This window comes from Pleuronectes platessa, chromosome 7, assembly GCF_947347685.1.
Source record: "Pleuronectes platessa chromosome 7, fPlePla1.1, whole genome shotgun sequence".
NCBI lineage: Eukaryota > Metazoa > Chordata > Actinopteri > Pleuronectiformes > Pleuronectidae > Pleuronectes > Pleuronectes platessa.
In genome coordinates, this window is record NC_070632.1 from 17970771 (window position 1) to 17996259 (window position 25489).

Below are 25489 nucleotides of genomic sequence, written 5' to 3' on the forward strand. Positions count from 1 at the left end.
TATTTAAGAGAGAATTCACTTCCAAATCCTGGATTCCACCATTGTGTCTGTGAATTTAAGGGACGGAGCTTATGAAGGAGCACTGGTGAGAGGGGGTGCATGTGTTTTGATGTAAAGTTCAAATATCAAGCCATGCTCCAGATTGGCTTACTACACCTTTATAGATCTCACTTGTGCGACTGACAGTGTTACCTTGACTTAAACCTTTAGCTAATCTCAAAAGACTCTTTTAGACTAGATTAAAAAGGCTTTTTCTTGCATCACAGAATAAATGCTGTTTCATAACAAAACCCAGCAGACATTAGAAAATATATGTTCACTCAGTTAGTCTGCAAAATATTTGAACAAACAAAGATTTGCTCTACAGACTTGCAGCTACAGTGGAATCAGGTTCATTGCCTCACTTCCACTGCGTGAACTACACAGGGATGCACATCACAAAACACATGAATTGGTGTCCTACAGCAGATCTCTGGTGTGGTATCACCCCTACTAAGAAACTGTGTTCTGATTTAACAAATGATTTGAGGAATTTAAGACCATAAATGGGACCATAAAAGCTGATATTCACTGAATTAAATATGAGGGGAAGATGAAATGTTACTTTAGAATCTGTCTATCTTAATGTAACTGTCTCTTGGACCAGATTTAGGGCTCATGCTTTGTTTTTGCAATATCCCCAGTTCAATACCAGCTGAAGACTTCTGTTGCATGTTATCTCCCTTTGCTCGTCCAGCCTGTCCCTGAAATCCAATAAAGGCAAAAATGCTCCAAAATACAAAATATAATCACATTCAGAATCTTACTGCAGAGGTCCAGTTTTTAGAAGACTAATCAGAGTAATCAGTGTGTCTGGCCTAATATTAAATCAAGATGTTTAGTTTTTTTGTGCAAAAAAGCTAATCACCAGTCTTTGTCAATATTGAGAAACATGTTCAAAATACCTCAACAAAATAAATCAAATCACAGGAGTTTTTTTTCAAATGAAACCCTGTATACTTATTATTTTTCAATAAAACATTTAAAAACAAAGTACAAAAAGTAGTGTTCATTTTTTTATATTATTATTATGGATTAAAAACCTGTCAAAGGTTTACCCTTCCCATCGCCCAATACACACTGGGATTGGCTCCAGCCCTCCTGACACTCAGGGGATAAGTAGTATAGATAATGGATGGATAGATGGACTGACATTACAGTATAAGTGACATTATATATCAGGTCGCTAAATAATGATGCAAGTCTATTTTTTGCACAAATATTTGTACAAATCCTTTGCATTATGCAAGATATTGTTGTCTATACAGCATATATGTATATATATATATATACACTAGATTGTTTGCTATTCATTTTATTCAAAGGTCTCTTTTGTAGTGTTAATTCCCCCAAACCCCTGTCAAGCTGTAGTTTCATATCCTCAGGAATACATGACAATTAAAAGCATCTTTTCCACTTCTGCCAAGGAGGTTATCTTTTAACTCTTGATGGTTTGTTATCGTTTTTGTTGGTCTGTGTCTAGTTGGTTGATTAATATTTAGAGGATTAATATCAATGATTCTGTTAAATTTGGACTTTGAAAGCTTGGTTGTATTTAAGGGGACTGTTTGGCCTTGGCGGCGGTATGATCTCTACTGAGGGCCATCCTAGTTTTAAATGGAGTTATCCTAATTCTCGTTTGGTGCACTAACACACTATAACGCAGTAGTGAAGGTGTACTAGACCCAAAACCAACACGACTAGGCTCTTGGCCTTTGACTGGAAAGTAAACGAGGCGTACGTGAAGGCAGCGCGCTCGCCTGCGGACCGATGGTGATGATGTCAGTTTATGGGCAGTCGGAGTTTCTGTATCACCATGTGTGCCGATCCTGTGTGAGCAGGCCCACTGCTGGCGCACGGTCAGCGGGCAGGCACGGGAGGAGAGGAGGGGAGGAAAAGTGTGTTTACACAGACGGCAAACTGCCTGGGGAATCGTAGGGGAGAGGAAGTGAGCCGGCTCTGTGTCTGCCTGCTCCAACTTCCTGCTCAGAAAGAGAAAAAGCCCAGGATCCTATTTCAGCGCAGCACAACTGTGAGGAGCAGAAGTAAAGCATGGAAAAACAAGGAATCACCCAGGGCTCACCGTAACGCTTCTCGGGGGGAAAACAAACCGTCAGAGATCAGGTAAAAGGAACTCTTTCTATGTGATGAACTGCGCTTTGGTGCCTTATAGCGGGATGTGAACTGTGAAATAACGCGATCGTGTTCGTGTTTTTTTTTAATCCTTGTGCCATCTCGACTGTACATGTTGAACTGATTTTAAGCTACTTGGATCGCCTGGGTGCGTTTTTTAACTTTTACGCACGGTTTGTGTTCGTCTTCCGGTCCGAGCAACATCTTGAAAATGAGTCAGTGGGGCAGAGCAGCGATCCAGACCGCTGAGCTGTGCGTAAAGAGCCGCCGCAACTTTCAGCTCCCGGATACGAGTGTTGAAACCTCCCCGCACAAAACACACACAAGCAAACAAACAAAAGACGCGGCGCGATGCAAAGAAAGCCCGCAGCCTCAGAGTCTATCGTCGAGGCTTCATTCTTAATGTGCCCATGTTGAGTTTTCCACCGTCTGCGAACAGGAAGAGAGCAGATTTAGTCATGGCTAAGTAATGTCTGCACACACCATCTAATCTCATTAGGAGTTTCCGCTCAGGCAACACAGTGGACTGCTTTGTGCGCACGGCGAGGCTCGTCAGTCAGAGCATCCGCAGCAGGGCTCCTCGTCCCCCGGGCAGAGCACCAACAGTGTCCCGGAGATATTCATAGCATGAGTTTAACCATGATCTGTGGAGGTCTGCAGGTATAATTGGGTCTGTCTCTATTTCCATTATACTCCATCATCAGTCTTAGAGCCTCAGCACCACCTCAGCATTCACAAGTTCAGTTTTGGATTAAAAATGATGAGGCCAGAGATGTTGTATGTCTTGGGAGACCAATGATAAAGTAGTATTGTTATTTTGCATGCACATGACCACACACTGATCACTCATAACATTCTAAGAATTTCAGATGAGTAATGACATCTCAGAAATGACTCAAATAGGTAACGTTTTGGAGGTCTTAGTGACATCATCAACTTGCTTTGGTGAAAGTTTGAAATTTTTTTCATTGGTTTCTCATATGACCCAATCAGCCTCATATCAACTTATCTTATCAAGATCTGTGTTGTTGCTGCCCAAAATGTGATGATCTGACGCGGTGTGACCTGTGTTGGGCCACTCACTCTAATATCCACGTCGTGTGTCAGCCGTGAGTTTATTATCACCTTGTTTCCTTCCATCTCCTGCTGGTCACTCTCTGAGGTACTTCTGACTGCAGGGTGTTTAAGAGTTCCACTGTGCTATTTGCAGCATCTTGCAAAGGTGAATGTTTATAAGTCCTTCTGGCATAATTGCAGGCCTGTCAGCTCACTGGCCCTGTGATGGCGAGCTTTACTTTTGCGTTTAAAGGGTCGAAAAGCCAAAGTGTGGTTTCAGAGTGGGTTACAGGGTGGAGCTGCGAAAAACGGGACAATGATTGGATCTTTTGACCCCTCTTCCTCCGGGGTTTAGTGGGAAGTGTGGCCGGACTGGGGAAACGATCCCCTGCTGTGGGATCCCCTCTGCTCACCATTTGTCCTTGGAAGTAGAATAGGAGGAAGTCCTGACTCTGACAGGTTTGTAGTTTCACATGGCAGATAAAAAACTCAGGGGATAGCGTGTGTCGGAAGTGAGTTCAGCCCTCCCTCCCTCTCTCTCCTGTCTGGACAGAGATATGAAGTGGTTGAATGGACAGTTTGTTATCATTGTTTTTGTGAGCATCAGTAACTAATCACTCTGCACATCCACAGATTAGACCGAAGAGAACACAAGATGACAAAGAGGTCCGATTCATCAATATGAAGCACTGTGTGGAGGGGGACAATTTTCCATACTGTCACTAAAACCATACTATAAATATTTTTATGTGAATATTAAAATAGACAAAAATATCTGTGATACAGAAATTACAGCAATATTTTTGTATGCGTAAAGTAATTAAACATGTTCATATGTATAACATTTAAAAAGACAACAATATGTTCATATTTGTAAAGTGAAAAATACAACAATATGTTTATATAACATCAAAAATACAATATTTTTATATTGTGAAATAAAGAAACTACATGTTTATATGTGTAGAAGAAACGATAGGTTTGCTTCCTTTTTTATTTAACAAAAGAAGCAAGATGTCTGACACAAAGAACTTAAGATCAATTCAATTCAGTCTAAAATTTGCTAAACTATCAAATGAAAGAGCAAATATCAGATAAAAGAAACCAGTGCCACTAAAGTCTATCAGTCCCACAAATCAGATCTAACTATAATTGTGGTCATATCCCTTCGATAGCTCATTTGGTAGATGAGGACTGTAGTGGCTCTGTAGCTGATATCTTTAAGTGCAAATTCGTCTTGAAGGAGAAATGTTCTAACCCAATTTCCACAAACTGAATCTGATCAACCTTTGACTCATCAGTTTTTATCCACCCATGGGCAAAGCAGTTTTTTTGCCCATTTGTGTATATGTGTGTGTGCGTTCAAAAGAACTCAACAATGTGTTGATACGTTTGCACCTAACTCGGTGAGAATAGAACTTTGGACATTATCTCCAGATGATTAACTTTTGTAGCTGATTGGTCAAGGTTAAAGCTCAACAGAAATAAATTCTGACTTTACAATTATTCCCCATCATATGTTGTCACAAGGAAGTCAGAGAATATTTTCATATAGCGTAGCAATACTTTTACTTTTGCGAACATATAGGACATAATCTAGAGTTTATAGCTTTTTTCATTACATGGTGTAAATGCTTTCATAAGGATCTCATTATGAAATGGCATTCTTACAATACAAAAAAGGCTGAATGGGTTATGTACAGTGCACATGCAGGGTGTGCATCACCCGTGCTTTTCATTACAGGGTTGAAGTTTGCAGCCGACCAGTTTTCATCTCTCTAAGGTTCTCAAGTGTCTCGGCTTGTTTTGTCTGATCCAAAGTCCAAAAGTCAAATATATTAAATTGGCATCTTAGCTCAATAAATGACTTAGTGACCAATTGGCCTAACAACTTTTAGCCGGTCGATCTGTTTTTTGACGTATCGATTAATCCACCAACCGTGTCAGCACTTTGTGTTGCTACAGTCTGCGGTGGCGGAAACAGCCCCTCCTCTCTTAAACAAAATTATTAATATGTGAGCTGCTAGCCGGCAGACAGGAGCTTCGAGGCTGCACATTCCTCTATTAAAGGAATAACCCACCCTGGGCCAGTCATACTTCCTGTGGAGAGAGGGCCAGGTTGAACCGCAGCATATTTCTGGCTTGAGCTGTTGTTCCTCCTTATATGTGTGTTTTTTTTTTCTCTCTTCTGCCCGCTGCTGCTACATTACACTGCAGTCTTTAACACACACTGTTCTATTCATCAGCGCTCTGCTCTTTCTTACACCACATGTTAGAGCTTAAACAGGCTTGTCCCTCTTCAGCCACTCGCATAATTTAGTCTGTGCGGAGAATCAGGTAAAGAGGCATTTAATTAAGAGGAAACATCAGCTCCTCTTGCTCTGAACTAACTCCTCAAACAGGCGATATGTTTGAGGAGTGAACAGTTAATTGACTGAATTATAAAACAAAGATAATAACTGGAATAGGCGACTGCAAGGAGATGCTTTCCTCTTGTTCTTGGATGCTTGAGCTAGTATTACACAGGTAGTTTGGGTGTTTTTGTAGGAACATTTTCTTCAAAATAACCAGTGAGAGCTTTCATGTTGCATATTCTGCACCTGAGTCCAATTGCTCACACCGATCTGTCCTCCTGAAGGTATGGACAGTGCCATCACCCTGTGGCAGTTCCTGCTGCAGCTGCTGCTTGACCAGAGCCACAAGCACCTGATATGTTGGACGTCCACGGATGGCGAGTTCAAGCTCCTCAAGTCGGAGGAAGTGGCCAAGCTCTGGGGCCTGCGCAAGAACAAGACCAACATGAACTACGACAAGCTGAGCAGAGCCCTGCGCTACTACTACGACAAGGTGAGATACACTGGATACGGATCAGGAACAGGAAGTAGAACCTTGAGGTCGTACAACAAAACATGTCACAGCAGCTTTTAGAGGTGGTGGGAGCTGAAGGCAGCCTGCGAAATGGTATAGAACAACAACATATCCGTTGTTATGCTCCTCACCACAGTCTACCCGATAGACATGTCCACTTCCTCTTTCTCATCAAACGCACAATAGAGCTCTAACACACCGGAACACACACAAACTGTTTCAGTGAGGCAGTTCACATTCTCTGGATTGAAACATTGATAATCAATATGCGTTAATATCTTAATGTCACCATGTTTTACATAACTGTATATTGTTGTTAACGTTCTCTTTGTCACTGATGTGTGTTTGTTTCACAGAACATCATTAAGAAGGTGATTGGCCAGAAGTTTGTGTATAAGTTTGTGTCCTTCCCTGAGATCCTGAAGATGGACCCGCAGGCGGTGGAGATGGGCCTTGCGTCTGGAAGGTTTCCCCTCCAGGAAGGAGAGGCCCCTGAGCTGGAGGTAGAGGAGGAGGAGGAAGAGGAAGGGGAGGAGGAGGTGCATAGGAGGACCCTGGCTGCCCTCGGGGTGCAGCAGTGTCGCAACGACTACCTCCACTCGGGTCTCTACTCCTCCTTCAGCATCAGCTCGCTGCAGAACCAGAGCGAGTTGCTGCGCGCCTTGCGGGAGCGTCAGGACGAGTCGCGCTCAGTCATTCGCTTTGGCACCAATGAGAGGAGCTCCCCCCCCTACGCCAAGCCCGAGTCCTACATCTCCCCCAGGCCATCCAGGCTCCCCTCCCACTCCCACTCCCCGCCCTCCCCCCACGCCCAACCGGGCCGGAGCTGGAGCCCCGCTGTCAAAGAGTTAGAGGAGGAGGACTCTGACCAGAGCGCCCAGCCCCTCAACCTTTCCTCTGGGCACCGGGAGCGCGCCCTGCAGCCTCCTGAGAAGAGGAGCAGCAGCAGCAGTGGTAGAAGTAGTTCTGTTAGTCACAGAAACCAAGGAGACGGACTCCCACCAAAATGCAAAAAGCCCAAAGCTCTGGAGATCTCCGCCCCGTCCCTGCTGCTGGCCGGGAGTGACATCGGCTCCATTGCCCTCAACAGCCCAGCCCTCCCCTCCGGCTCCCTCACTCCTGCCTTCTTCACTGCACAGGTGAGATGATTCGTCCCAGTGATGGTTTCAGTTCAGACAGAACAGATCCAGTTTTGATATTGAGTGCAGATAGCAACACGATTCAATATCGGACTGACGTCACAGTTCAGATCCGGATTCGAAAGCCTGATGATTTGATGAATTGTAAATATGTAATAATGCAGTTTTAAGCACGAAGCCTAAATGTCTCAGCACAAATGGATTAAATACTACATCACTTCACAGACATAAGTAGTTATTAAACATTCCTGATTCTCTTCTTACTGTGGAACCCTACAATTGATACTACTGCTTATAATGATCACAATCATGGTATCAGCAGATATCCAGATTCAGGTTGGTGCAGCATGTTGGACGCAGGTATGACAGGATCGATTCTGTCTTTTTTAGAAACATGATTCAGATACTTTACTGACTCCACATTTTCACTGTATTACTCATTTGGAGAATGATCAGCAGTTCAAAGTGTTTCCCAGCACATGTTTCCCAACATACTTGACCAATCAAATGTTTTAGAAAACCTCCACTATTCCAGGAATCAATAACCCTAAATTGTACTTAAGGAAAAAGACGGAACCAGAAACTGGGAAATCGTGCAATGAGACTTTCAGAGATTAAGAAACTGGTTAACTTGCAGCCGTCTGTTGTTGTAATTGAAGCTTTGAATGTAGAAGCAATTTCTTGCCCGGCTACATCCAAAGACTGTGTTGGAACTAACTGTTACGACTCCCTCTGATGGATCATTAGGGCAATACTGTGCTGCAGGAAGTAGTGCTGTATATTACAGGCAGAACAGGGAGGGCAAAGAACAGAACCAGGACTTACTGGTTGGTCAGTGGTTCATCCTACAGCAACATAATGATCCAAAACACTGGAAGAACAGAACCAGACGGAGGCTTCACATGATGCAGGAGCAGCACAACTGCAACTGCAACATGTTAGTGGGAACTTCTGCTGCAGTGTTTGGACGAACTGTCTCAACATTGTTCGATTTCCAATGTTGAATGAACGTCATGAGTGTGTTCAGCTGCACGATGAGGAAGAAATCAGATTCTATTCAGGATTTAAGATTCCCTGATTCTTTTTTCCTGTTTTAAATCTTGTTTATTTGTCCAGTTTTTTTTTTTTTTTAAATCAGTGTACACTGAGACATTTCACTATGTTAGTTTCACAAATGAAATCAGTTCGGTCACTGATGGGGCGGTCGACCTGCGCACACCTGAGATAACCCTGATCTCTCTCTGCTCATGTTCATCCGCCCCCTCGCTCCCCAGGGACACATTAATGCAAGTTCTCTCATTTCTGCTCTCAATAATTTAAGGGATACTAGAGATGATGTCTCTGTGCCGGCCACAGCAGAAGTAGTTAGTCCGATAATAATCAAATCTCACAAAGAAGGAGAATAATTCGGTGATGTTATCTGTTTCCATCCCCTCTGTGCGGTGGTCTGGTTGGCGATGGGGGGGAAGCATGACGTCAGTGTCCTTTAGTTCTGAGAGACACAGCGACAAACTTCCGACACAAACCCGGCGCGTGATGCTGGAAGCAAAAAAGTCCCTTGAGTCATGAGAAGTTGAAGAATCAGAAAGGGGAAGGTAACAAAAAGTTGAAGTGATATGTAAGGCTTAAATAGGTTCAGGCTTTTTATGACGCCATTTTACGTTGTTTAAACAAATTCAGCAAATTTAGATTTATTTTATATGAATTTAATGTGTAACTGTTCGGTTTTATTTTGGGGGATTATTGCCAGAATGTGTTGGAAATAGAAGTTCTGGTAGAAATATGTCTGAGTAGTGCAGCTGATTCAGTGTGTTAGCGCTCAGTGTCTTTAGCTGTGTAGTCATAAACAGCTGACCACTAATAGAAGATGGCTCAAGATTAGTCTAGAAAGTTTGAGCTACATTCAACCCACTTCAGACATTTAGATCTTTCATTACTCAATTTGTATATTTAATGATCTATTTCAATAGGATATAATAAGAAGAACTAGCTCTCAGTAGACCTCATACCTCCGCCAAGGTCGAATAATCCAACACATGATCGTCTAGGAGGAGGTGGTCTGAAAGTTTAAACGATTTATTTATCATAAAACTGGATCTGCCCGTTAATCTGCATCCCACCAAAATAGAATTGGTTCTCCTGACAACCGGGCTCCATCCATCTACAATGTTTGTTGATAATCAGTTCAGTGAAAAGAGCCAACAAAATGAAACTGTCCCTCCTTGGTGAAGGTATTATAATAATAATAACAATGTGTTTACATTGAGGGTGCGTCAGGGAAAATAGAGCTTCCCACATCAGAGGTTTGTCCACGAACTCACAAAGTTGCTTTTTCTCATCTGTTTGTTGGGCAGCGCAAAAAAGTGGGATCAGAAGAAAACAAGCGATTTACAGAAATCTTCCCTGAGCTCGACCTATGAGAGCCGGGAAGAGGCCCTAAGTGATGCCATATGCTCCAATAATTCCATTAATAATGGGAGCAGGGCCGGTCCCTCCGCAACACTGGCTCACTTCTGAGGTGACACGGGGGAAAGTCGGGGGGGAGGGGGAAGGAAGACCAGGGGAGAGAGGGAGAAATTGATTTCACATGTTTTCTCTCTCGACTTGGCGTTCCAAGGGCTCGAGGACCCCTCTCCCCCTCCACCTCGCCGATCAACAACAACCCCCACTGTCCACCATGCCTCCTCACGTCACCCCTGTATTCTGGAAGGGAGAAAAAAAAAAACGCACAGACTTCCTTCCTGCTCCGCCAGTTTGTTTTTCCGAAACGCCAATACACGTCCATTTACTATTTCAGCATGTTTCGCATTACCCGAGGCCCTCAGAGAAATGCTCCGCAACCAGTGGGTCTCTGTTTGTCTTTAGAGAAAAATGTTGTATTCACTGTTTTTTTTTCTCATTTACAAGAAACCTCCCTCACTCTCCTCCTCCTGTGTTGTCCCCCCCCCCCCTCCCTGCAGACTCCCTCCGGTTTGTTGCTGGCCCACAGTCCGCTGTTGTCGGGCATCCACTTCTGGAGCAGCCTGAGCCCGGTCGCCCCGCTCAGCCCCGCCCGGCTGCAGGGCCACAGCTCACTGTTCCAGGTAACAAGCACACACACGCATGCACACGCACGCACACACACACACACACACACACACACACACACACACACTCTGACATGACAGGTGTGGGCATGAAGCGACGGGCACGCAGGAGGTGAGAACAGAGGATGTGCAGAAAGGATAATTGTTTACTGGAAGCCAAGCAGGAAGTTGTGAGACTTTGCAGGTGAAATTAAAATCCCTCGTTCTTCCCAGCAGTTGTTAAGTCACGTGAAACGATTATGACAGATACAAATAAACCACTGTCAAACACACACAACTGGCTTATCTTTTATTACAGGTAATAAAAGGATTGGCACCAGTTTTTATGGCCTGGACAGATATTGAACAATTATTTTCTTTTACCCAACAGGAAATAACCATGAAGCCTCTATATTGTCCTTTAAAATGAGGAGTTTGGGTCTCGACCTTCAAATTAACTTGACAGAGAGACTTTATAAAACAAGACGTTTTTGAGATCTGCAAAAATAGCAGCGGTGGTGAAACTAGTTGTGCGTTAGTGAGCAGGTCCAGCAGAGGTGTCCTGTTTCAGCGCTTGTGAGCTGGAGAGGAAATCCTGTGAATACTTCCTGTTTGAGCCCAGGGGAGCCGGTTTGAACAGGGCGGACTGGTTTGAGAGCTGCTCCTCATTTGAGAAACGTACATGCACCGCACCACACCACACCCCCCTACACACACACACACTATACCGGATTCTTTGTGCACAAACATTGTTGACTGCTTCGTCTGCTGTGGAGGTGCAGGGGACAGAGACTAAAAAGGAAGAGGTACAATGAAAATAAAAATAAAAAAAACAGGAAGCCAGAGCGGTGACAATGCTGCAGTTCCTCAGCGGAAAGCAGCTTTCATAGAGCGTCGGTCCCCGCCTCGCTAACTCTCGGCCCCTTTCTCTTCCTCCACAGTTCCCCAGCCTAATCAACGGACACATGCCTGTCCCCCTGCCAAACCTGGAAGGAACACCCTCCTCCCTGCTCCTGTCCCCCACCATCCACAAATCCTGATCCAGGGTCTGCGAAGAGAAAAAAACCTCCCATCTTCATCCATCTCTGGTTGAAGGTTTTATCCTCCTCCTCATCAGTAGCAGCAGCGATCTCTTCCCCCATCTTGTCAGATATTTTGCTTCAGTAAAGTCCTGTGACAGCATGTGACCTCACCTTTTTGTTTTGCACTTGAGTTGCTTCAGATTACAGTGGTTGAAAGCACTTGGTAAAAAAAAGTAAAGCCATACGCCGTGATGTTTGTGAGGCGTCGGGCTCTTTGTGATAAAGTACAGCACATTTCCACTTGACCCTGTTCAACACAGACAGTAGTGACGTGCAGCTAGCTGAGGAAACGGCTAGTCGTCCACTCATTCTGCGCAGAGAGCTCAGTTGTTTTTTAGTCTTGTAAGAAAAAAAGAAAAAAGATTAAAAAAATATTTCTTTCCCCTTAAATGTACATCAGTGTGAAACAGGTCGTTTCACATTGTGTGGTATTGTATGTAATGTATGCACTATGCTTCTCCGATAGTACCGGCTGTGCCTTGTTGTCCTATTTTTCCTCTTTATTTCAAACAAATCTTTTAATGAAGACAAGATTTCAAATCAATGAAAAAGAGCCTTTGTAACGCTTGTAATGTTCTTTTTTTATAATGGACTTGGTATATAGTATGTATTCTGTATATTTTTTGTATTGTGAAGAACGTCATGTCGTTTTTCAATAAACCAAGCATTGAATGCTGAAATACGAATGACTTCAGGTTTTACTGTAGCTACAACAAGTGAAGGCAAAAATCCAACCTGGATTCTGTTTAAACTTTAGATAAAATGTTCTTAATCTCATAACCCCTTATTCAGGGTTTCTGCAGAGTCTTAAAGGTGTAAAATTTAACGGTGTAAATGTTACTATTACAAACTAGGTCTTACATATGTTCAGGTAAGTCCTAATTACATTAATGTTCATTTTAATGCTACTGCTAAATTTGGCTTTTTCAAGAGAATGTTTTGGCAGGATGTGAGTTTTATAATGTCTTAGTGTGATGTAGTTATTACAGATAGTGGCACGCTGTAAGAAAACTATAAAAGTTGAGTGAACGATGGATACCCGCTGTACCTACCTGGAGTTATGAGAGTTAACATAGATCTTTATTATGGTGTCAGGGAAAGAAAATCAAAACCAATACCCATGCATTCTGTTTAAACATTAGATTTAATATTCTTTACTCTGAAAAAAAAAAAAAGCTCAAATATGGGAGTTCATCTGCAGTGAAATCCCACACAGATAACGATGATCGACAAATAAAGTTAAAGAATATCATACAAAACATCTCCTGTAACACTGTTAAATAGATTTAACTTTAGTTTCTTATTCACTGGGGGGGGGGGCGGACTACAGCTATGCTCCCTGAACGTGTGCTTCCTCCTACGACAGAACAGACATGCAACACAACGATAGAGGCAATCCAGAGAAATAAAAGGTAGCCATTTGAGCCATTCTTCTTTTTACAGTTGATGGAGATGGGAATGGCAGAAAGGAGGAGAACACATCTGCAAAGGCAGCATCACGGATTCCGACACCGGAAATTCACTTTGCGCTTTCTCCTCTTTGAGCGGAGGAGAAAATGTGTCCGACTTGAGGAGAGGAAGAACGAGGATGAGGGCGGTTGTTCACGAGTTTGATTGTTTAGGAGGCGGATCTAATCCTTTAATGCCCTTGTTAATAATTCTACGCTGCCAGTTTCCCTCCTGCATTTGTTCATTGGTCACAACACAGACCACAGCATCCTGGAATGACTCTTTGCCAGTATCTGACAAAACAAAATCTCCTTTTCTTATTTTTTCCACAGAGCTTGGCAGCATTTCTCTGGGATTAGCCTCCAGTTAGGATAAAATGATCAGTTATTAAATCAGAGCTGGCCTCAGAAACCTTCAGAGCAAATGGTCAAACCACTTTGAGCTGCTACAGAGACGTCCCTCCGTTCGTCTGCTGCTGAGCTCAACACATCCACTCACACCGAGGAGGAGCTTTGAGGTGGAGGAGTCTTTATGTATGAAAATGGAAATGAAAAAAAATAAACAACTGAAAATACCACCACTTCAAAAAAAGGAAATCTATATACATTGCATGTTCTCATTAAAGTGACCGAGTCCATTAGAATTCTAAACAGTAGTTGGATTTAGCAGCAAATTCTCTTCTCAATAAATATAGATGTACAGTATATAAACGTCTCTTCTAGAGGGCAGGAGGGGGAGGGGTCGCACTGTGGACAAGATTCCCAAGTAAGTTTGAGGGGGAGTGATGAGGAAGATGAAGGTACTGCTCAACGCCAACATCCATCTCAGATCTCTGATCCATTGGCGAGACTGTACAGTTTGGAAATCCTTCCCAAATGGTCAAATGGTCAAAACAAAAAAAAGAGTCCAGGGAGTCTAAAACAGCATACTTTGTCTTCTGCTCTTTCCGTTGCCTAAAGGAGAGAAAAAACATCGATGGAATCATAAATTACAGATTTTATATAGTTTACAGAAGAGATTTTCATAATGAGACACTTCTATCAGTGTTGGCGAGTGGGCTCAAGTAAAACACGAAATTAGTATCGATGCGTCGTCCCTATCCAGGGTTTCCACTGAGTCTTAAAATGTCTCTTTAACTATGTTGGTCTTTATTATGTTAACGTTCACTTAACGCTACATTAAAATTTGTTTTGGTGGGATGCATGTTTGAATGTCTCTGTGTGTTGTAATGCTTACAGTTATTATCATGCTGTGATAAAACTACCAACAAAAAACACTTGGAACTGACGTGAGTCTAGAAACATTCAGAACACTCAGCTTGGCTTCTGGAAAGATTATAGATACCTACTGTCTCTGCCTGTAGTTTGACAGATTACATGGTGATTCCAGGGTTATACTCAACTTGGCTTCTTGACTATATCTTTAATTATGGAAAAGTGTATAACTCTGGGACTTCATACTCCTGTTGTTTTCCCACATACATTCAGTCGGACATAGTCAGGCCTTTTTACTTGGGGGGGGGGGATGGCATGACGGCAATTGGGTTCACAAATACACCCCCTCTGAAGAAAGTCAGGAGATAATCTGGAGAAAAGTGCATGTTTGAATGCAGCTATAGTGAGCCAAGATGGAGGAGACCCTGGTGTAAAGCGTGTCAAACAAGACAGAATTTGATGTCGGACATGGAAAATATATAAAAAGGAGGCTGCCTGAAGGCCAGTGAGTATTGATTATTGGCATTAACATTCTAACTCACCTGACTCTGGGTACGATGAGTTCCGGTAGCCGGGATCCCTCTGCAGCTGAACCTCCTTCAGTGTGAATATGGATATGCCTGCCAAACATGTAGAGCATTATTCCGTCAGTGCGACAGAAATCACATCTTGCCAGCAGAATAGTGCCTTATGTTACGAGGCTGTAACTGATCCTCGCTGCACGCTGCAATATCCTTCAAGTTGTACCTAGTGGAGCCTGCCAAGTCTGCATTACTGCATTGCCATTTCATTACTCACTCTCTGGCAGCGGGAGCACACGTGGCCCGAGGCTCCTGAAGTACGGCTGTCTCATTGCTTCATCGGCAGACATCCTCTTTTTGGACTCGTACTGAAGTTAAGAAACATAGTCAGTAAAAGAACAGGAACAGTCAGTGTGTGATTGAATACAAATGAGCATGTGCCTGGATGCATTTCCTTCTATAAATACAGTCCTGACATAGCTGCAAAATCTGTCGCGCTGCTTTTAACGCCTGCCTGATACTGAGAGACTCACTTTTAGGAATGACATCAGCAGGTCAATGCCATCAGTGTCCAACCTGCAGAGAGGGGAGGGGAGGGGAGGTCAGCAGATATTGGCGAGTGTAAGGAAGGAAAACAGTCAACTATTCCACAGGATGTCCTTACAGGAAGTAACAAAAAGCACCAGATGCTAACTAAACAAACCTCAAATACTAACGTCTCATTCACTACAAACTGAGAAAGCTCTTCTCTGATACCTGGCTGTGCTCAGAAACATTTGCTCTTTTCCATCTCCAATGACAACAGGGCTAACGAGAAGAGAGGTCAGGGGAAGTGTTCATTAACTTAAAGGCTGTTTACAGCTGATAAATGTAATAAACATGGTATAAACTGTAGTTCACTATGTCTTGTGTAAAAAGATAGAGAAAGATCAAATGACAACAGAGTATGAATAGTCCATGATTACCTGGGTGCATGGTTTATGAGGGGCTGGGGCTTATATTTGGGGAACTTGTAGGACTTGAACTCGTCAATAGAGGATATTCCAGGCCAGCTGTCTTCTGTCGGAGTGCCTGTGGAGGGACATTCAATTGACCATGTCAGAGTTGGGCTTCGCGGCGGCAGCTGCAGGGGGCTTTCCACGCTGCCACAGGGGCTACATGCCAGGGTTAATGCGATTAAAGGCTCATATTCAGAAGTTCCATCGCGTCCCGGTCAACAGGGGGCAGCACTCACCTAGAAGCCTGAAGATGAGGTGCAGCTCGTCCTCCACCGTGGAGCCTGGAAACAGGGGCCTGCCGGCGGCCATCTCATAGAATATGCAACCCACACCCCTGTGAGGGAGACGCAGACAGGAGGGATTAGGTCTGAATGAAGCTTCAAACACAATCTTACTCTACAGGTCGTCTGTAGTTACACCAGCATGAACTTTTTAGACCGAACTCCCAGAGTCGAGCTTTAACTGACTGCTTTGTGTCTGTGAGTGGAGAAAGCAGCGGGTAAAATCATCAAAAGTCAAATGCCAGAAAAGGTGAGGGTGTCTTCATGAGCAGCACGTGCTCATCAAAGTCTCTGTGTACGTCTGTCCTGAAGAGCATCGACAAAAAAAAAAACTCTAAAAATCTGTGTTCGTTAGAGACGTGAAACACTTTAGTGAAATTGGAAATATTTGGATCTTCTGTAGGCATATGGGCAGAAAGAAGAGAGTAGCCATGAGTGTGATACGTGTTTTGTAACAGTTGTATTCGCCCCTGGAGCGCGAGGCCCACTCACCACATGTCTATCTGTGTAGAGTACTCAGAGGAGCCGAGCAGCACGTCGGGAGGCCGATACCAGAGTGTTACCACCTCGTTAGAGTATGTTTTAGTGGGCACAGACTTCGCCCTCGCCAGCCCTGTGGAGCAGAAATGTGTGAGATATAAACAATGTGTTATGCAGTAGTAAAATATAGATAAAGCAGATTTCAGATCTCCATTCAATCTTTAATGTGAGCGCTTGTCGTTTACCAAAGTCGGCCAGTTTGAGTTCTCCTCTGTCGTTGATGAGCAGATTCTGGGGCTTCAGGTCTCTGTGAAGAACTTTCCGTTTGTGACAGTACGCCAAGCCTCGCAGGATCTGGAACAGAAAAATCTGAGGAAAGAGACATTTCTGATTAGCAACCATGATCTTATTGTCAAACTCAGTTTCATGCAGTGGGTGTGAATAAAAACACCAAACGTTATGAATGTTATTTCTGAAATATTGTTAAGGAGAGTACCAGGTTTAAATGAAATGCTTATGGTCACACATAATCTTTTGATGGTCTTTCTAAACTCCAAAATAAAGCTGCGAGAGACTGTGTTTATTTTATGTTTAAATATGACATTTTTTGTTACAATTACGCCTAAAATATGCTATTTCAAATTATTTTAATTTAATTTAATTGATGGAAATCATCTTGTGACCACCCTAGGCGATCTTAGCCCCTAATTTAGGAACTACTGCTCTGAACAACCCAAGCCTTTCTTACTTCTATTACTACAATAATATCTATTATTGTATTGAGGGGGTAAAAGTGATGTATGGTTTTGACAGAATTTACTTCTTTATCAGATTTATTTACTATAATTTGTGATGTGGAGTTTATGAGAGTTGAGTGCAGGGGTAATGAGGGAGCCAGCTGTTGCTGTGTAAACTCACGCGTGACAGAAGCTGTGACTTAATTCACTTATATGTGTGCATGACTGTTTGATCCGGTGTGTTGTCAGCATGCGTTGCTCTTGTTTTTAATCATGTAGCCACAATAATAACAGCTTTTTATCTGTTGAACCTTGTACCTTGACCTTTTTGGGGAAATTGTGGGCACCTCTGTTGATTAAGCAGCAAATGTTTTGTGTCACGTTGATCCAAGAAGTTTTTCTTGGATTTCTTTTGTTTTTAAATAACAATACGTCTTCAAATCTTTTTAGTCCCAAAAAGGCAATGTTACAAAATTTCTACACAGGTTTTTATGGAAAAGGTTAAAAAAACAAGTGCTACTTCGTACAATCCACCACCAGGGGGCACACCAACAGTGTTTTTTGTTAGTGTAAGCAACCACTTAAGTCCTGGAAGTTGCTGAAGTTGGCTGGGCCAGCAGGCAGCCTGCGGCAGCTCACCTTGACATTCTGCATGCTCAGGATGTTCCCACAGTCGTCCATGTACTGCTTCAGGTCTTTGTCCTGGACAAGAGAGAGGGGGAGAGAGAGAGAGAGAGAGAGAGAGAGAGAGAGAGAGAGAGAGAGAGAGAGAGAGAGAGAGAGAGAGAGAGAGAGAGAATGGACGTCAGAGGAGTGCAGAGGCTACAGGCACACAAACAGTAGGAAAGCAAGCTCTAATCTCCTGAGGCTCATGAATATTAAAGATGTAGAATATATTTGTTTTAGCATATTTTAACATGTGAGTCATGGAGGAAGTGAAGGGCGGAGGATGTGTTGGTCTCACCAGGTACTCGAAGACCAGTGTCAGTGACTTCTCTGTGTGGATGATGTCGTGCAGCGTCACGATGTTGGCGTGTTTCAGATCCTTCAGTAACGACACTAGAGGGGGAAAAAAAGGAAAAAAGGCTGGTTTGTTTTTGCATTATGTGACATACGGAAAAAACATTTCAGTTTTGTTGTCTTCGTTTGTCTGTAATATGTTATTTGCTTTTATTTTAGATAAGATTTTCTCTCTTTTAGCCGTTAGTTTTTAATCTCACCAGTACACACTTAAGTATCATGCCTCTTTCATTACTTTATAATAACAATTACTAATTAAAACACAAACTATAACTAAACGCTCATATAGGTTGGTTTCCACTAATCAACCTCAGTCATGTGTATTATAAATCCTTACATCCCTCACAAATGTCTCAGACTTTCAATGAAAGCGTGGAAAGGTTGGAAAATTGAGAAAAGGCGAGGAGGCTGGGATGTTGCATCTGCAAAAACACAACAGATACATCCCACCCACTCCCATCAGCCCTCTTGTCAAAGCTACGCCCCAAAACATGAACATGTACTGACTGACAACTGCTCAAAGCCGACTTTTCCGTCGTCATGTATGTTTCAGCATTGTTTGTTTCTCCTGCTGAAGACCTGCCTGCGCAGTGAGACACGGGCAGGCAGGTCGGTCAGTGACGGACAAGCACGGCGACCGATTATTTAATTTAGTCCGACTTTATTAAGTGATACTTTGTGGCCTTAGAGGAGGATTTTAACAAATAAATTAAAGAAAGTGTTCTAAAAACCAACAAACCTGACTTTTAACTAATCTTTAAGTAATTACAAAGTAAACAGTATCTACATAAACCCACAGCACAGGGACACACAGACTCACACAAATACTGTCCCAAAACAACCCCACACTTAGGAGGTGATGTCACAATCACGACTAATACATATAAATATTGATTAAGGTGATGACAAGATGTACATCTTTTAGTCCCATAGTGAAATGGCAAAATATTGAATCCTCAATCTTTGAGCATTAATATGTAGTTGTCCAAAGATGATCCCAGCTAAATTGAAGACATGTTTGAATTTGTCAGATGTGCCGGCTGCAGTGAAAGTGAATGGAAGACATACTGCTGCCTTCAGCTGATGCATCACTGTCCCTCCAAATTGAGCACATTTCATTTCTTTTTGAGGGTGGTGATAACAGAGCAATTGTTTTTATTATTGAACCTTGGTTCAAGTGTCACGATTCTCAAACACTCACAACAACCAGAATTGTACCAGCGTCTTCAAACATGCTCTGTTGTTGAAGGCACATTATCATAAACAAATATAATCTTCTACCGTCTACTCTGAGTGGAGTCAGTTGTGTGATTGGCGCAGGGTTCGTGGTCAACCTTTCGTACCTTCTCGGATCGCTGTGCACGGTGCCCCCTCCTCGTGCTCCAGTCTGATTTCCTTCAGCGCCACAAGGTTGTCTGTCAGCTTACTCCTCCCTTTGAAGACGGTAGCGTATGTGCCCTGGAGGACGAGAAGGACAGAGGCGGGGACAGGATTCAGAGATTGGACTGAGGCATCAGTGGTCAAAAGTAAAATCTGTGAATGTGTCTGTGCACGATATGTCACCAAGTGCCACTGAGAATTAGCACCTGGTGGAAAACAAGAGTCCAAGGCTGACACTGAACCCACACACTCCACATACCTCCCCCAGTTTGTCCAGTTTGATGTAGGTTTCCAGCTTCCCAAATCCTATTTCTGACTGGAGGAGAGAAAGGGACAAACCGTATTAATGAGGGCGGCGTCTAAATTAGCGATGACAAGCTTATAGACACCACGAAAAATCCTTGTGACGGCCTCGCAGCAACAGAGGGGGATGTAAGGAGGTCACACGCCCCCGACCACCATCACTTCTAATGTGTTGTGACAAAGGACCGTTGGCTTTTGGCTTTTACAAAGTGTTTGTTTATAGGCAAGACATGCAAAGGAAAACTTTATTTATAAAGCAGATTTATTTTATATACAACTGAAAACTCTTGTGGTCTGGTTGGTAGTATTTTAGTCATTTTTCAAAGAGCTGGTTTCTGTTTCTCATATGTGAGGATTTGACACCTGTCAAGTGAATACACGGAATATATTTCGGTTAGGGCTGTTAATCGAATTAAATAAATTGTGTAATGACAGACAATAATATATAATAATCAGCACTAATTGATAAAAAGGAGCTAAAGCCATAATGTGCTAAAAATCTAATATGAGAGAACAAATTGCACACAGAGTTCACAGGCACTTTATTACATGCACGGAGAGAGAGATTATCTAATAACTATGATCCAAAGCTCTTTAATAAAACGCAACAGCTTTGTTTTTCCAAGTGAGAGTCGGAGGTCATGTTCAGTCCTGAGAAAAGCTTTTCCAGAAACTAGGAGCATTAAAAACTAACGGCAGGGTCACCAGATTTTGGACTGACCCAGATGGCCCAGCACCAGATGAGCTGAGAGGTCCGGGTGTTGAACAATGTGAATATTGCCAAGCCAGGACGTTGCTTTATAAACCACCCTGCAGGGGAGCGTGTATGAGTGAAGCTCATTTTCTTACTTTTCCTCTGTTTTTCTTTCGACAGGAAGTAAAATTACAAGCTAATTATCGAGGCAGCTGATAAAGTGAATGCTGGAGTGTGATGTTAACACGTGATAACACTGAGAGGATGAGGTTAGACAGATAATGGTCGAGGTGTGAGATTTGCTGTTTGCAGCTCCTCCCTGTCATCCGCTCAGTTTCCGTTTCCTTCTGATTCTGTCACACTCTTCTACACACGACTTTCATATCAGAATTGCTCAGTCGTGGTTACAAATAGTTTCCCTTTACATAAGTACAGTGTGGAGGTACAAACACGTTTTCCTCCACTACATGTATCCGACAGATGTTGGCCTTAGTTACCTAGCAGATCCATTCTTAGCTGAAAAATGTAAGATAAGATGAGGATATGACTTAGAGTTCATCATAAGATGATACACATCCTCCATACAATTCATACTGATGCCTGAGTTAAAACATGTTAGGTGTTTGAGGCCGCTGTGTGTGATCTAAACACGTTAGACTCTAAATTATTCATGTTGCTATACAGCATTTTGTATTTCTCATAAATTTTATTCTAGATAATATATCGGGTCTTTTCATTATATGTATTGTATTCTTGTGATTGCTAAAAACATGCATAAGATACATTTCTATTAATGCCTCCCCTATTGGACAATGAGATCTTAAACACCTCTTCATGGCAACATTGGATTTAGATTCATGTGATGATTTGTTTGATTATTTAATTTGCCGGTTTAACCCAAAACAATCTTATCAAAGACTTTCAAGGGAAAACAACATAATTTCATTAAAAACTGTGTCAAATGATCTTATCTGTAGTTCTCTGGTCATCATACACTGATGCTGTTATTTATATATGTATATCTCTTAACTACTCACTCTCTTAATCAGCTTCTCTATTCTCTACTTCACCTAGTTCATTCAGAAATATGATTACTCCTCCGTATCCCTCTATCTCTCTCTCTAGAGCCTCTTGCTCTCCCCCTTTCTTTCTCTCTCACCAGTGATGCTCTGCGGGAGCGTCGGCTCAGCGGCTGGTCGAAGGATGGGCTGCTCAGCTGCAGTTTTTCTAAGTAACCATCAGGTATCCGGATGTCGGCCGGAAGAGACAGACGTTTGTTCAGGTCCTGGACACACAAAGAGAGACACACAACAGAGACTCAATTTGTGTCCACATGGTGTAAAACCCTGAGAAAACGGAGTTAACTCTCAGTAAACAGCGTAAGCTCTGAATAAATACCACTGATTAGCAAAAAAAAAATGGCAGAGATCCAGAGTAAACAAGTAGAATCTTTAAGAACCAGCATTATACAGCCAGCTTTAGGCCTCACTGGTCAACAGAGAGGGCAGTGTGTGTGTATAAATACACGTGTAGCCGCATGCTTCCATACAGTTCTGTGCAGCAGACTGTGCACATGAGAAAGGCTCCCTGTAGGGGGCCCTTTAAGAGTTCAGGGTAAAGTCTTTCCCAGGGCAACAAAGTACTAAATCATGAATCTAATGAGTTCTTATATAAAGATCCAACACACACACAAACATACACACACCATCACAATGCAATGTCTGGATCCTTCCCATCATGCATTTCCTTCATTTGTTAGATTACTGTTAATCCGGTCTCTCTCTCTCTCTGCTTTAAATCTACCCCCCCCGAGGTTACACTGGACACTTAGTAACACTCGACTGCTCTGCCCCCCTTACTGCAATACAATAATATGCAACTCTGAACTTTCCACATTTGAACAACAAGCTCACTGATAAATGTGAAAACGGAGAAATCCGGGATTGATGAACCATGACAGTGACTCGACTAATGACAGCAGCGAGGCCTCACACTTGAGGAGTTGGATGCAGCGCATGTCTGATATTGTTACTTGTCAAATTACTCAAACAGTTTACCAGAAATAATCCCATTTAATACCAATAAAAATAATTATATTTATCAACTAGAATGGCACACAGTAGAACGCATCCTACTGAGGTTGCATTTGATGCACTGACAAAGAATTTGATTAGACATATTTTTCTGCTGTGTGGATTTGTTAGTCTGTTAGCGTATATTCAAATATATTTGTATGAAATCTGTGGAGGACCAATAAAAATCCTAAATGAAATTCAAGCACATAAAAAGGATGTACTCTGAACCACAAGCTTTTTTAGATTTAACGAACTTACATCTTACTTACTTACTCTAACAATGCATTGATGTAGAGATGAAATTAATAGTTGATAATAAAGTATTTGTTGATTGACAGAAAAGGTATCCATAACTATTTTAATAATAAATTTGGGGCTGTATTCACTTCTCAAATAAGAGTATTTGCTGTTACGTTCTGATAATGTCTTTCAGTTTTGTTGTGTTGGGACAAATCAAGCAAAATAAAAAGATTAACACAGGCTTTGGGGACAGAAAGTTCTCTCTACTTTCTGTTAATTTTGGATCAAATTTTTGATTGCAGATTAATCAGAAATTTAAAAAACATGAAGTCGCATTCATGTAAATAACAGCCGTTCAGCTTGAGCACACGCTGCCACAATGTGCATCTGTGTATTTTTGTTTTGATCATTACATCCAGCGCTGCTGCTCCGTACTGTCTGTGTGCAGGACCAGGATTGGTGGTTTGTCATCGGAGCAAGTGATGCCATCCATCACCTGACCTTTGCACCCCCCACCCTCCTCTAGTTGTCCAATCAACCAGGCCTAATCTGTTACAACAGGGGCCCATCTGGACCGTATTACAGTAATCCTTGTGATGTAATCCCAAAACAGCACTGCTTCCTCTGCAGCCAGAGACTGACAATCCACCAATCCGCTACCTGACCAGAGACGGAAGGACTTCCTCATTCGTCCTCATCCTCTTCTAACGTCCCTCCTTTGAGAGTCACTGTAGCATAGAGACCGTGAGTGAGGCCACACAGTGATTTCGTTGCTGGATCACTTTATCAACAGCAACTCTGCGCTCAATCATACTGCTTGTATCAGCACATTCAATGCCCAGAGTGTTTGTTGGTCTGCAAGAAAGAATCTGAGTGTAACTGTGTATGTGTACAACATTTTCTGGTTGAGAAACAGTCACAGGAAGTGTGAGGTACGCTGCTTGCAAAGGCACAGTGAGATGTGACATGTGTGTGTGTGTGTGTGTGTGTCTCAGGATGTGTGTGTGTGCTTGTGGGTATAGCCCCAAATGGTGTAAGCTGCTTAACTGCACGTTTACAGGTTGTTTTTTTGAGCAGTCTGTCTTGCTTGGTTTGTCTTTGTAGGTCATGTGCTCAGAAATCAGAAACCCCCAGAGATCCTGCTGCAATCAAAGTGACTGATAAAACCTGTAAGAGGAGGAGAAGTGTGTCTTCTTCAATCACAAGACTTTTTCCTCCTGTGATGAACCAGCAGGGGCTGAGCAAGATGTGCTCCACTGGCAGTTTGTCAAATTGTCAACATCTACCACACAGACAGGTTTATTGAATCTGTCAAAAGTATATATGATCATAAATCAACTTCAAAAAGCAAATGCTTTGCGTGTATGAGGAGGTTAAAATTAGTAAAAACGTCAACATGTAAGGGTTAACCTTCACTGACATTTCACTTTCACTATCCCACAGTCACCCTGACATTGCAGTCAGGTGTATGTCCCTAAAATCCCATTAGTAGTCATTAAGATGGATTAAAAAGGTCCAGGGTGTAAGATTTAGGTGAAAGGGATCTATTGGCAGAAATTGGATATAAAATAATCCTGGTGGGTTTCATCTTAATTTGAGAAATTATTGTTTTCTTTACCCTAAATTGGGAACGTTTTAATTGAAAACTTTATATTTACACAGGAAGCGAGTCCTCTATAAGGAGGCCGCCATATTTTTTTAGAATAGTCCAAACTGGACAAGCTACACCTTTTGAGTTTTTAGATGAAGGCAACAGCAGGGTCTCTTTCATGTTTGGAGGTAGTGGATGTCACTACATTTTACACACTGAACCTTGTAGAGAAAGACATAATATAATGTGGATACTACCGGTATGCTACAATAATAAGGTTTTGTCTGTGTTGTTGTTACAGCAAAATATAAAATACACTTGTGTGTGTGTGTATATACAGTGCCTTGCATAAGTATTCACCCCCCTTGGACTTTTTCCCATTATGTACTGTTACTAACTGGAATTCAAATAGACTTAAATAAACTTTTTCCCGTTTGATCAACAAAACATGCATAGTACTTTGGAGGTGCAAAATACATTTTATTGTGACACAAACAATAATGAGAACAAAAAAGTTGACATCTGTTGGGTGCATAAGTATTCACCCCCCTGTGTCAATACTTGGTAGAACCCCCTTTCGCTGCAATTACAGCTGCACGTCTTTTGGGGTATGTCTCTACCAGCTTTGCACATCTAGAGATGGAAAGGTTTGTCCATTCTTCTTGGCAAAAAAGATGAAGCTCAGTCAGATTGGATGGAGACCGTCTGTGAACCGCAATCTTCAAGTCTTGCCATAGATTCTCTATTGGATGAGGTCTGGGCTTTGACTGGGCCATTTTAAGACATTAACATTCTTTAATCCAAACCATTCCTTTGTAGCTCTGGCTGTATGTTTAGGGTCATTGTCCTGCTGGAAGATGAACCTCCGCCCCAGTCTCAAGTCTTTTGCAGACTGCATCAGATTTTCTTCAAGGATTTCCCTGTATTTGGCTCCATCCATCTTTCCCTCTATTCTGACCAGTTTCCCTGTACCTGCTGAAGAGAAGCATCCCCACAGCATGATGCTACCACCACCATGTTTCACTGTTGGGATGGTGTGCTCAGGGTGATGGGCAGTGTTGGGTTTTCGCCACACATAGCGTTTTGCATTGAGGCCAAAAAGTTAAATTTTGGTCTCATCTGAC

At 42.5% G+C, this 25489-nt stretch overlaps 2 protein-coding genes across 2 annotated transcripts in view; one reads left to right on the forward strand and one right to left on the reverse strand.

Moving 5' to 3' along the window:
- Positions 1–1825: 1825 nt before the first annotated feature.
- On the forward strand, positions 1826–12062 carry LOC128444071 (ETS domain-containing protein Elk-3). The gene is made up of 5 exons (XM_053426369.1): positions 1826–2163; positions 5867–6075; positions 6453–7235; positions 10196–10318; positions 11242–12062. The coding sequence occupies exons 2-5, from the start codon at positions 5869–5871 to the stop codon at positions 11338–11340; spliced, it is 1212 nt and encodes a 403-aa protein (XP_053282344.1). The 5' UTR covers positions 1826–2163; positions 5867–5868; the 3' UTR covers positions 11341–12062.
- A 1280-nt stretch (positions 12063–13342) lies between these two features.
- The window catches only part of LOC128444070 (cyclin-dependent kinase 17), a 31291-nt gene continuing 19144 nt past the window's right edge, over positions 13343–25489 (reverse strand). Inside the window, exons 5-17 of the mRNA XM_053426368.1 lie at positions 21619–21744; positions 19722–19778; positions 19426–19540; positions 18027–18121; positions 17702–17764; positions 16571–16694; positions 16338–16458; positions 15801–15898; positions 15532–15637; positions 15100–15142; positions 14844–14934; positions 14588–14665; positions 13343–13784 (exon numbers count right to left, since the gene is read on the reverse strand). Of these exons, the coding sequence (XP_053282343.1) occupies positions 13747–13784; positions 14588–14665; positions 14844–14934; positions 15100–15142; positions 15532–15637; positions 15801–15898; positions 16338–16458; positions 16571–16694; positions 17702–17764; positions 18027–18121; positions 19426–19540; positions 19722–19778; positions 21619–21744 (1155 nt within the window). The 3' untranslated portion in view covers positions 13343–13746. The remainder of the gene's footprint in view (positions 13785–14587; positions 14666–14843; positions 14935–15099; positions 15143–15531; positions 15638–15800; positions 15899–16337; positions 16459–16570; positions 16695–17701; positions 17765–18026; positions 18122–19425; positions 19541–19721; positions 19779–21618; positions 21745–25489) is intronic.